Genomic DNA, 12,062 nt, shown 5'->3' with positions numbered 1-12,062 from the left:
AAAACAAAGAATAAAAGTTTAAAATATGAAAAATTGTTGAGTTATAGGTTGCATCAAAGGAGAGAAATGATTTATAGGGTATATAGACGAATTTCATTTATATATTAATGGTAGTAACTTTTAAATTTTTTTTATAAAAAAATTAAAGATGTTAATACTATTGTTGGACTATATACATATTCTTTAAAACATGTATTAACAATTCCGTCAATATATTATCAATAAATATATTTTTTGAATTTTTTTAAAAATGTAATGATATTAGTGAAGCCAGTATTCTCAACTCTGGTACTAATAAATAAAACAGTTAAAAGTTCAAAATTTTGAAATAAAGTTAAAAGTGTTTTTAAAAGTACTAAAAAAAATTGAAATTAAAGTTAAACAAAATTCAAAATTAATCAAGTGTTTCTAAGTTAAGATCTGAACAGAGATCTGTTATGCAGTGAACAAGAGCGACATATACAATCTTCTTCACGCACTTAAGAAAGTTGAAACATTTATTTTAAATGCACACTGCTTTGCTTCTGTTTTGTGTGTTTGCTGCTAAATGCATTCAAAATTTCTTCCCCACCTTCATTCTGGGCTGCTGCTTAATCGCTCGGGAAATATAGCAGTTGAACTTCGAGCAGTATACGTGATCAACTAATGTTGTAAGCTTACAAAGTAGTATCTTTCCATTGCAACTTCAACCCTAGTATGGGGAAACTACCAATTTACAACAATTTCTAACACGACCCATGACCACTTCGACACTTCATCAAAACAAATAATCCCCCCACTGCATAATCATGTTGCATGAGAGGTTGAAACGCGTCGACAGCACGTCTTAGTCCAAAAGTATATAGGAGATGATGAAAATGTTCTCACTAATCAACGCCATTTTAACTTCTACACGGCCCAGAAAGGTTTTCGACTTGCCAAGCCACCAGTAGTGTTCTTGCTGTTCAATGATTCAACGCCTTCCTCTGCATCATCATCTTCTTCTTCTCCATATTCCATTAGCTTGACTAGTGTATCTGGCATAAATTATCAAAAAGAGATCACTCGCAAAAACTAGAATGGAAGCAGGTTAGTAATTAAATGGTATCTTTCATTGGGAAGAAATTTATTAACAAAGAACACTTTTCTGGAGTAATTGGCTATCAAACTACAAAAAAGTAGAAAACCAAGTCAGTTTTCGCACCTGAGACAACATCAGGTTTTATTGTGTCCAACGAAAGTTCCTTATCTTGCACTATAACCTTAACTGTTGATGTAGACTTTACTGGTGTGGGTGGAGGCGGCATGGACCGGGGCCGAGGTGGTGGCATTTCATTGGATGAAGGCTGAACTAGCTTCCTAGGAGCAGGCATATTTGATACATTTCTCACAGTGGCATCTGCTGCTGATTTGTTTGAGGGCTTCAAAAGTTTTGAATCCTGCAAGTGGAATTAGAAGGGAAAAATGCAACATAATTGGACCAGCTTCAAATCCGACACACCGCAAAAGCCTACCGGAGCAATGAGCATCTTTAATTTGACTTGTAAATTACCCATTAAATCATGTATGTGAGAGCAAAGGAAATATCAATATGGTCATTAAATTTAAAAGTAATCGAAATCAATTTTTAAAAATGGCAGACTCAGCTGACAAAGAAATCAAAACACAAGAAATAACAATTTCTACATCAAGAGCAACACATCAAGAATGGTCATGGTTACGTAAGGCCTTCAAGAGATGACTAGAAGAATAGCAAGCAGCAGCACAAGAATAATGTGATAAAAAAAATCATTGGAAACAAAATGGAGATGAACAACAAAACAGGCACGAATTTTGAATCCTTGTTAGATGAGACCATTAACAGTCATCAGTTCCAGAGCCTGAAGGCCTGTGAAACTGAAAAAACAAACCAATGTTCCAACAACGTGGTCCAAGAACTTCAGCCTGTAAAGCTTCAAAAGTCAGAGAAAATACCTGTAACATTAAGCACTGAGGTTAGTCAAAGATAAACTGCATATTGAAAATAGGTCATTCTGAACAAAGCCAGTGACGTAATGTTACAACAATTGAGGTGCAGATACGGAAGAAAGATTGAAATCATCATGTCATGCAATTCTAGATTGAGAACTACGACTAAATTCAAACTAAGAGATGGACCATGTCTATTTAAGATTAAGATGTACAATATCAATATTTCTATCAAAAGAAAATATTAGCGTAACTACATAAGCGTGACAACCTCTCCAGCCCTTTCATTCTAGATTGGCGTTATGAAAGATAAGATAACCAAACCATTGGATTCCTTCAAATGAATTACTCAAGGTTTTTTAGCTTGTTCTTATAGATATGAAATAAAAAAACACTATATAATAAGACCGAAGCAGGAACCTGAAGGCGAAAATCTCTTTTCAAGTTCCAAAACAATAAGGTGATAGGCCTTCTGTTATTACTGTTTGTAGGAGAAGAGGATAGAATAGGTATAGAAAGTAGGTATTTGAAAGTGAAAATCTGTCATGGGAGGTGTTCAAGAGTCATGTTTGTTTATGTTTTTGTCTTGTTTATTTTTGGACAGAAACCAGGCTTTCATATTATCAATTACCTCTTTTGCATCCCATTTCATATTATCAATGAATGGTTACTATTTCCTATACGAAAAAATACCGAACTTACACGGAGAAAATAAATCAAAGAATATAATGACCATACAAAAAGACAGACCAACAAAAGGAGCCAAAATTAAAAAAAAAAGGATACAAGATAGGATCTAAAGGTTAATTATAAAAGTCCTGATACACTGCCGTACAAAGATAAGAAACCTCACAAGGGACCAAATCTCCTCTCACAATCTTTCTAACTCTCCTAAGAATCTTATCGTTTCTCTCTAGCACTTCCACACGGAATAGCACAGTCACCTGAGAGAAACAAATAATGCCTCTCCTCACAGAAAGGGAAGTGAAGAATCCTCAACAATGAAAAAGCAATCTGATGACAGAAATCCAAAACTCACCGCATTTGGAAAAAAAAAAAAAAAAAAACGATTCCAGACCAACGAAACAAACTAGGTTAACTCCCAAGAGTGTGGTCAACATCCTCTGCTGTCCTCCTATCACAGACGCAGCACTCCAACAAACAATGAAAAAAAACCACAAGAAAACCCTTGAAGATCAAAACCCCAAATTTGGACATCCCCCTCCTCCCCTAAACAACAAAAACTCCCTAAGCAGCAACAACGTCCATAATATTTGTCCTCTTCATATTAGAAAAGAGAAGACAGATTACCCGTAGAAGGAAAAACAGAGACCATAGAATGACACCTCATGGAAACAAAGGAACGATGTGCTGAGAGTCTACCTCCCTTCCCCTTATCCTTCCAAAAATATGTAATAGACCCATCACCCATAAAAAAACTAAACTGAGAGAAAAAAGGAAACCTCTCAGCAATAGATTTGCATAGGTTTCTGAAAATACCTTTCGGATCCCAATCAGAGAGACCATACATGCTCACAATAACCTTAGGGCACATACGGTGTTAGTTTCCAGAAGAAAATGCCACAACTTTTTTACCAATAAGGCCTCATGCATGTTATAAGCTTGGGCAATAGGAGAGGAGGGGTATATTGGCTTGTTCTGGTATTATAGTTATGGGAGAGACCTTTTGACCCGCTTGGGCAATATAGTCGAGGGAGAAACGGGAGTATTCAAATACTTCCTTTGCTTGTACCATTGATTATTATCAATTAATAGATTGAGTTCTATCAGCCAGAAAGAATTTCACTTTAAATTGCCCCAATTGACACTAAACCCCCCCAAGAGAACTTTCAAAATGAACTCTTCGTCACACACTTGTTCAAGTCCCTGTCCAACTTACACACCCGGTTCTCTATCAATTCTGACATATCTATGCAAGGATTGACATTAAACAGATCACAGCCTTCACACTTGAAAAGCTTGTCCTTCCTCAATGATCCCTTTAAAATGGCTCAAAATACAAATCAAATAAAGAGCTAAACACTCAAACAAGAGGGAATAAACTGATACCTGATTGCTTATTGGGGAACCCTGCACACATATTGGTAGCTCTTGAAATTTACGCCTCTGATGAGGACGTTTTTCTTTATCTGCATCAGTGCTAACACTCACATTCGACATGCTCGGTGCTGACCTGTTGGGGACAGCTACAGACATGGTAGTTGAAGATACTTGTTTAAGGGCTAGGGCAACTTGTTGTAAAGGTGTCGCTTGAGGATATATTCCACTATATCCATTATAGTTTGTCCCACTAGATATAAGTGGCTTGGAATAACTAATGGCAGTTGATTGAGACTGTGACAATCCAGCTTGTAATATTGAACCTTGAGTGATCACAGGAGCAGCTCCTGGTATAACAGAAGAAACTTGAGAGACTATGGTCGGAGAAGCTGACGAGATCGAACTTGAAGCTGAACTTGTACTCGGCTCATTTCCCAAGCTATCAACTCCTGTATACAACTGCTGTGGTGTTGAACAAAGCAGTGGAGGTGGAACAGCATTATAAACCTTTGGTGGAGGTGGAACAGCTCCATAGACCTGAAGCAGAGGTGGAATAGCTCCGTAAACCTGTGGTGGAGGTGGAACAGCTCCATAAACCTGCTGTGGAGGTGCAACAGCACTATAAACCTTACATGATGAAACCCTAAAACAGTTGGAAACATCGGCGAAAGTTATACCTTAATAGTTAATACAAATATACAACGACATCTCATGCAACAATTAATTAAATGATTTTACTTTCCATGAGAAATGATAAAATACACAAAATAGCCTGAACTACTTAACCGAATCTCTAAAAGATGAGTTCTAAATCAACACAGCAGAGAAAAGATTTTATCACTTATCACGTGTCAGGGAAAATTTCTACTTGGTTCTCCTCTCCCGAACTCTTGTAATTATGACACCTAATTTATTAATGCCAAATGAAGGAATTATTTTGATGCACTTGCCTTTGGATTGATTTTTCATAGCCCGCTTTTGAAACTTTCACTAAAGATAGTTCCTGGTTTCTTATTAAAAAAAAATAAGGGTAAGGAAATTTATACCACAAAAATAACATTAACAAATCACCCCCTACAAGAAACCTTTAGAATGTTGACCCTTAGAACAAAACAAATTGCTTCATGATAGAAATAAGTTGCAGTTGCTGCTTTGTGAGGTCATAAAGATGGGAAATAGAAAAGGATTACATGCCTCTGCACTTCAACTTCTTTCAGAGAGGATTAATATGCCTATGCGTTTCTCTTTAAATGCTTATGCACAAATCAGAAACCAATTAACTTATTAGTAGAACACTAACAACAAAACACACAATCCAATTACCTTGAAACACCAAACTCTTTACTGATTGTATCCATCAGGTTTTCAGCCAAATTTTTGGCATCCTCAAGACTTTTGAAATTGTTGCTAGACAAGAATAAATGCAATGGTTCTGCAAAAAGAGAAGATTTTATTCAAATTCAAAGTGGATGATAAAATAGCACTGCACAGTCATACTCTCTTTTATTAATTATAATGATGGTAAGAATCATCATGGTGAAAAATACCTTCACATGCACCTTCAGTACTTCCCGAACCAAGTCCTCGGAGAGAGACAATTACTCCTGTTTCAGCCATTATGTGATTTATATACTGGTCCTGCACAGACAAAACAAAGCCACCAACACAAAAACAATCTCCCCCAGATGTTTGGAGATGCAAAGCTTAAAACATTAGCATCTCTCACCTTGATTGTATGAAACAAAAATATTAACTTCCAAAGAACATGGTCATGAAACGAACAACAAAACAAGGAAAACATACACAATTTCTTGAGAATGACACCATGTCATTGCAAATGGCTAGAATATAAAATTACATTGTGCAAGTAATAAATCAGTAATGCTATAAATTATTTTCCCCTTTCTTAAGGAAGCATAAACCATCTGTTTTGAACAATGTCATGTGAGGCTTACTTACAACTCAAACACACAGCACATACGTTCAAACACGTGAGCTAAGGACCCCCATTTTTCCATTTTGGTTTTTTCTCTGGAAAGTAAAATTTAAAATTTCAAACGTGCTAGAGAAATGAGAAAGTCAAAATTAAAATTTATAATCTTTAGTTAACAGTAGAAAAAATTACATCAAGAATAAAAACTTGAACTTGACAAACAAAAAGAAAAGGATACATTGAACTGGATAAAACCCATAAAATGGTGTGAAGAGATGAGAGAGTGATGTTTGAATGAAACTTTTTTATCTGAAAGATTTGCGCTTCAGGTGGGACCATTAAGCTTTTTTCTGGTAGAAGAGATCCTCTAGAATGTTTAAATTTTCTTTAAAATTGAGAATAGGAGCATAAACTGATGAGCATTAAAAATGTTACATCAATGGTGTGCCATAATGTTTGCATCATGTCTGTGTCCATACTTCTTAACCCACAAGAATCTATAGATTCCTCAAGCTTATAGTGAGAAGTATACCTAATGTTCCTACCAAAAAGAACATAAATATAATGGAGTAATTTTACATGGTACGTTTACCAGTCAGAACTGAAGCCACGCAGTTAAAAAGATGAATTGTTTTTTTCAATTAAATAATGAATACAGGAGAAAGGGGGTAAACATTAGGAAGAAAAAGGTTGTCTTGCCTCTATATTCTTAGTGGTGGGAGCAAAATGGACAAGATTTTTTAAACCAGTATAGCTCATTACAGCTTCCACAACATTTGGGAGGCCTTGTAGTTGGTAATCTAAAGCATATAAACAAGGCTCTCATAGCTAAATATAGTTTGGCATTTTCTACATGAGGAAGCTATTCTGGCTAAGTATTATTAAACGGGTATAGCTTGCTTATGGCCCACTCCTATTTCGAGGGGATCTCAAAATCTACTCGGCCATTTATTAGCTACATTATTGCTCTCATTGGTAATCAAAAAACAAACGATGATTGGAAATGGTCATAACACTGCTTGGGAATGATTTTTACTAAATGTGAAATTCCTCCTACTGCTTTTCCAAGGTTATACCGTTTATCAACTAGGCCTTTGATATTATTGCTCTTATATGGAATTCTTCAGAGGTAGCATGGGATTGGGCCTCGGGGGAACCTCAATGAGATTGAATTCTGGAATGGGGTAATCTATCCGACCTTTAATATTCTTTTATAGTCTGTTAACTTGAGGAATATGAATGACATGGTTTTGACCTCTTGATCCTTCCAAATCTTTCACTTTAATGGACAATTTGATTCACTCAAAAGGTCCAACTACAAATAATATTTACATAGTCGTTTGGAAAGATATTGATCCAAAATTAAGGTTCTTTTATGGGGGCTTAGTCATGGAAGTATCATAACTGTTGATCGCCTCTTAAGTCAAATGCCTCATTTTTTTCTCTCTCCTACATAGTGTGCTATGCGTTCTTCTATTAATGAATGTCCGGGCCATTTATTTTCTTTTTGCTCCTTTGCTTATCACTATCTGAACTTTATGTTGGAGGCTTCTAGTTGGCGTTTTTTTGTGCCTTACAACATTCATGATCTCCTACCTTCTTTGTGAGTCATCTGTTCCACTGTCCCAAGGAGCTTATATGCTTGTTTTTATCAGGGTTTCTTTTTGGACTCTTTGGTGCGAGAGAAATGGATGAACTTTCAGGGATACTTCCTCCACTCTAGTTTTATGGATTTGAATATCTTCAGTGCTATTTTTTGGTGTAAATTTAAACACCTTTTCAATAATTATAGTCTTTCTACCTTAATTTCCAACAGGAGATCTTTCATGTATAAACCTTTTGGTGGTTGGGATTAACTCCCTTTAATTCATTCACCAATGAAATTGCTTCTTTTCCCAAAGGAAAAAAAAGAAAGTAAACCCTCGTCCTTCCCCCTCTCTATATACATGTTCAGTTTCTCTTCAATTGAAATAGATGTGCAGAATTAACATAATTCAAAGGATTGTCCCGCAAAAGGCTAGAGAAGAAAGTGTACTTCCTTGCAGGCTATGGCACCACACAGCAATGGACCAAAATGTAGCCCCATAAACTATATAAAACAGCACGGAGGACCCAATAAACAACTTACATTTGGTCCCCGTATTCGAGCAGCAATGTTCATAGATGGGTCCGTGTCAAAGCCCAAGAATACACTCGTGGTCAATGGCTGATTAACCTGATTAATTAGGAAATGAATGATCCGCATTAAACATCAACTAGTTATTGCTAATAGAACTGGGAAGAAACTCCGATCATACCTTGAAGTCATTGTTTAAAGAATTAAAAGACAATGGCACAACATTCTGACCCTGTCTCAGCATTTCTTCAACCATGGCAGCAGCTCGATCAACAGCTAATATCCTTTCTGCCATATCTTTCAACTGCAGAAGTTTTTATATTAAAAATATATCCATATCTCAAAAAGGAAAGGTTACCATGTCTCCATGACTAGAAAAAATGCTAAAAACTGTGCATATCTAAAGAAAATATCAACCAGAGAAACATTCATAAATGTCAGAACACCATCTGAATTGAATCATGATGTCCAACATTTGCACTAGTGGCTCTAGGGAAGTCGTGCCTTAGCTCATAAGATACAAGAGGAACAAGAAACCACATGAGGGGAAGAAAGGGAGGAAGGGTCTAGAGGGAGTTCATGAACTTGATGATAAATGTGTGAATTACAACCAAAAAAAAAAAAAAAAAAACAAACCCTGATATCAGCTTCGATGGAAACTTAGTTTCTTTGAGGCTGGTAAGCTGGAACTTTAAATGCCTAGAGGCCGAGAGGAGAGGCATACCGAAAGTTGTTCTTTTAGAAAAGTTACGTACGGCTCTAAGTCATTCGAAGAGAGAGTCATATTGGTTAGTCCAACTATTAAGACTCTTTTTGGGCCTATGCTTTTCTTGCAATGTAGAATATGAGTTTGGTTTTTGCTCGCGACGTTGTCAAAGGGCACTTCCCTTTATCGATACCCTTAGCAAATGATATTGGGATTTGGAAAATGAATGTGCACGGAAGTCTCCTTCCATTTAAGAGACCACTTCCTCGGGAGTTTTGGAGGATTTTTCAATTTATATAACAGTGGCTGGAGTCTCAAGGACAACTTTAGTGCGGTGGCTTTCATGAAAAATTCCAGTGGGCTCAGGACAAGTATAATATGAAACAGTTCAATAAACCCATTGTTGATTGAGCTATATGGAGCTTGCTTTAGTCGATGAAAGTTCTTATGGTTTAATTTGGTTTGTCTGGGTAGGTTTGATCTTTGTCTGGAATTCTTGGTTGGCTCAGATCAAAGATGCTTGTCAATAAAGGAGGTAGAAATACTTGGGATCCCTACCAAATTATCCATATAGGAGAGCTTTTCAATTTGAAAAATTCTAAATTCAAAAACACCCCAGGTACGCCTAGTGGTATTGGGGCATCTAGAAATAGTTAAGGGACTATGAAGAAATGGGTTCAAACTCTATTGCAGCGCCAACAACCTAGGATGTTAAAATCGAACCGAGTTTCCAGCCAACTAATTGTCATAGAGTCATGTTACTACATCATGAGATTAGATTAGGTGCTTGTACGCTTGCCCAAATACTCACAAATATCAAAGATAAATTATATGTGTGTGTTCACAACCACCTGTATAGTCGAAGCTTTCTTTTCAGAACTTGAGACTGCAAATTTCTTTGTTCAATCTGTTCCTCATAACTAATGCTAAACAATAATTTAAGATTTTCTTTTAATGAGAAAACAAACGAAATTGAAAGAATGCAAGGGATAAACAAAAAGAAGGTTGAAACCAAAAAGAGCCAAACTAAAACAAAAATAGCACCAATATAACGTGTTTAAATAACCTGCTTTTACAAGAAAAGAAGTTTAGAAGCTTGTTAAAAGTCTCCCGATAGAAGCTAGTAGAAATAGTTCATTTCATCATACATGCCAGACAATCGGTGAATCCTACTTACATGGACTCCAGCAGAGATGTGAAGATAGAGTGGCTTGTTGCCATCTGGAGGCGTGTTTGGAGGATGATACTTGCCCCTGAAAGTGTAATCAAAGTTTACTTCAGAGAATACATCATAGGAAAAATTCCACCATAATTAATTTCAATTACTTCCAGACCTCGTTATCACCACAGCACCAGTTTGTCTTTGAATCTGCAAGGAAAGTGACATAGCGGGGAAAGCAATTTAACAAAAAACTGAAAAAATAAAAAATAAAGGAAGAACAAGAACGATCGTGTCTGGTGAAGGATACAATTCATATGGATCAGAAACTAATCAAACCATCAACCCAGCATACTCTAAATACATACTCACCTCCTCCTGGGTCTGACGTTTTGTGAGCTTGTACCGAACAGAAGGCTCTGCATCATTTATTGATATTTCTCTTGCAATTAATTCATCTTGTATCTTCGACTAAAAGCAGACATGCAAACAAATACCTTCTATGATAAGAAAGAGGTGCACTCACATGACATAATTGAAATTACAGTGATTATCCAAGAAAAGTTTCTCAGACCCGGGGTGCTCAAACATCTACGTAATCACTGTGAAAAATGATACGATACATCCTAGTGATATCAAATTGCTTTCACTCAGAAAGCCTCAGTAGTTATTGACATAGACCAAAACCAACAACTATGAAACAGTTAAAATTCAGATTTAAAGAGATATTAAAGAATTTTTCAAAAGAAAAACATGGGTACCATGAAACATGCATAAAACTGTGGTAATAAATTAATTTAACTTTAATCCTTATTAATTGACATTGCATCTCGTGTGAAACATGTACGAAAAATACACGCACAACCAATCATGCTACGGAGGAATGCTTCAGATTCCCTCTGGTATCTTTGAACTACAAGGAACAATGGACCATTATTGATATACATAAATGCTTTGTAGAATTTATGTAAATCCTGAAGCTGCATGAAAGATAAGGCCTTTGTAGGAAGATATAAAACACCTGATATGGCCTACGGTTGTATATCACTACAAGAATAAAGGATATTAAATCACCTGGGTTATGGTTGCACAGTTGACTGAAGAAACTTGTGCCAATGCCGCCACACTGGCGACAGCAACCCCACCAAGGGACGTCATGTTGTATGACGGGAGAACCCCTGGAACTGCAATACCAGTAGAAAGAAAGGACTCCGCAGGTTGATCCCACTTTCTTTTCTTTCTGCGAATGTTCATATAAAAAAAAAAATTAATGAAAGGGAAGGAAAAAACACAACACAGATAGCGAGTATTTACGAAAAAGATCAACAACTCTTCCTGCAGTTTACTTCACTATACTGGAATTCTTGTAAGTTGTCCGTTTCTAAAATCAACCAAGACGAGTTAGTTTAAACTAAATCCAATTGGTCGACTAGGACTAACATCTCACATAAATTAAAATGCCCATACTAATAGTAAGATTAATTCCATCAGAAGCTCTTAGAGCAAATTTATAGACGGGTAAAACCAATAGATCTTATGGCAACAAAGCAGCGCATACCATGATATTCTCCAAAACAATACAGCCAAGATCTCGCTCATTTTCTCCAAGGGGATTCGAGTACAATCGGATAGGGAGAGATGAGAATACCTTGGCTTTGTTTGGGAAGAGGAATCGATATTGGGAACTGCGATGGGTTCGTCCAAGGAAACCCTAACGCCACTGTCCTCCGTCATAAGTAATCGAGAAAAGCTTCTTCTTCTTCTTCTTCGTCTTCTTCAGAGGTCGAAATCGGGAGCGTGATGATGAAGATGGTGCAGAGCGCAGCGTGGCCGTTAAGTTGCTCGAAGATGAAAACGACAGTATGCTCACAGCGGGCACCGGCTTTTTGGCTGATGCGCACAGGCATGGAGCCAATTTCGCTCCCATTTCAATGAATAATAATAATAATAATAATAAATAATAGTAATAATAATAATAAAGAAAAAAATAAGCTTAAAAAGAATATAGAAAAAAAATTCATATCATTTCAACAAGTTTTTAAAATTTGTTTTAATTCATATATATACCGCTATGTGGCAAAATTCATGCCAAAAAAAAAAAAATAAATAAATAAATAAATTGATCGTTCATTCCTATCTA

General features: G+C 36.3%; 1 protein-coding gene across 3 annotated transcripts; it reads right to left on the bottom strand.

The window, feature by feature from the left end:
- Positions 1-371: 371 nt before the first annotated feature.
- Positions 372-11,859, bottom strand: RIK (RS2-interacting KH protein). 3 transcript variants are annotated; one of them, XM_087122161.1, is made up of 12 exons: positions 11,571-11,856; positions 10,997-11,162; positions 10,295-10,393; positions 10,098-10,132; positions 9,941-10,016; positions 8,239-8,361; positions 8,063-8,156; positions 5,556-5,684; positions 5,332-5,440; positions 4,018-4,651; positions 1,184-1,418; positions 372-1,016 (listed from the first exon to the last, which is right to left on the bottom strand). In XM_087122161.1, the coding sequence occupies exons 1-12, from the start codon at positions 11,654-11,656 to the stop codon at positions 889-891; spliced, it is 1,914 nt and encodes a 637-aa protein (XP_086978287.1). In that variant the 5' UTR covers positions 11,657-11,856; the 3' UTR covers positions 372-888. The 3 variants fall into 3 exon arrangements, with proteins under 3 accessions (XP_086978287.1, XP_023514657.2, XP_023514658.2); XM_023658889.2 differs by having other exon boundaries at positions 5,556-5,646; positions 8,070-8,156; XM_023658890.2 differs by lacking the exons at positions 372-1,016; positions 1,184-1,418 and adding an exon at positions 1,789-1,953 and having other exon boundaries at positions 5,556-5,646; positions 8,070-8,156; positions 11,571-11,859.
- Positions 11,860-12,062: the final 203 nt, after the last annotated feature.

Source organism: Cucurbita pepo, chromosome 3, assembly GCF_057944985.1.
Source record: "Cucurbita pepo subsp. pepo isolate OVF chromosome 3, ASM5794498v1, whole genome shotgun sequence".
NCBI lineage: Eukaryota > Viridiplantae > Streptophyta > Magnoliopsida > Cucurbitales > Cucurbitaceae > Cucurbita > Cucurbita pepo.
The sequence above is the reverse complement of the archived record's forward strand: the minus strand, read 5'-3'. Positions and strand labels throughout refer to the sequence as shown.

Excerpts from the sequence above, each read along its gene's own strand:
- RIK (XM_087122161.1), bottom strand. The coding sequence starts at position 11,656 with ATGACGGAGGACAGTGGCGTTAGGGTTTCCTTGGACGAACCCATCGCA. Across the intron at positions 10,394-10,996 it reads ACTGTGCAACCATAACCCAG|TCGAAGATACAAGATGAATT; the intron begins GTGATTTAATAT and ends GTCTGCTTTTAG. Across the intron at positions 5,441-5,555 it reads TACTGAAGGTGCATGTGAAG|AACCATTGCATTTATTCTTG; the intron begins GTATTTTTCACC and ends CTCTTTTTGCAG.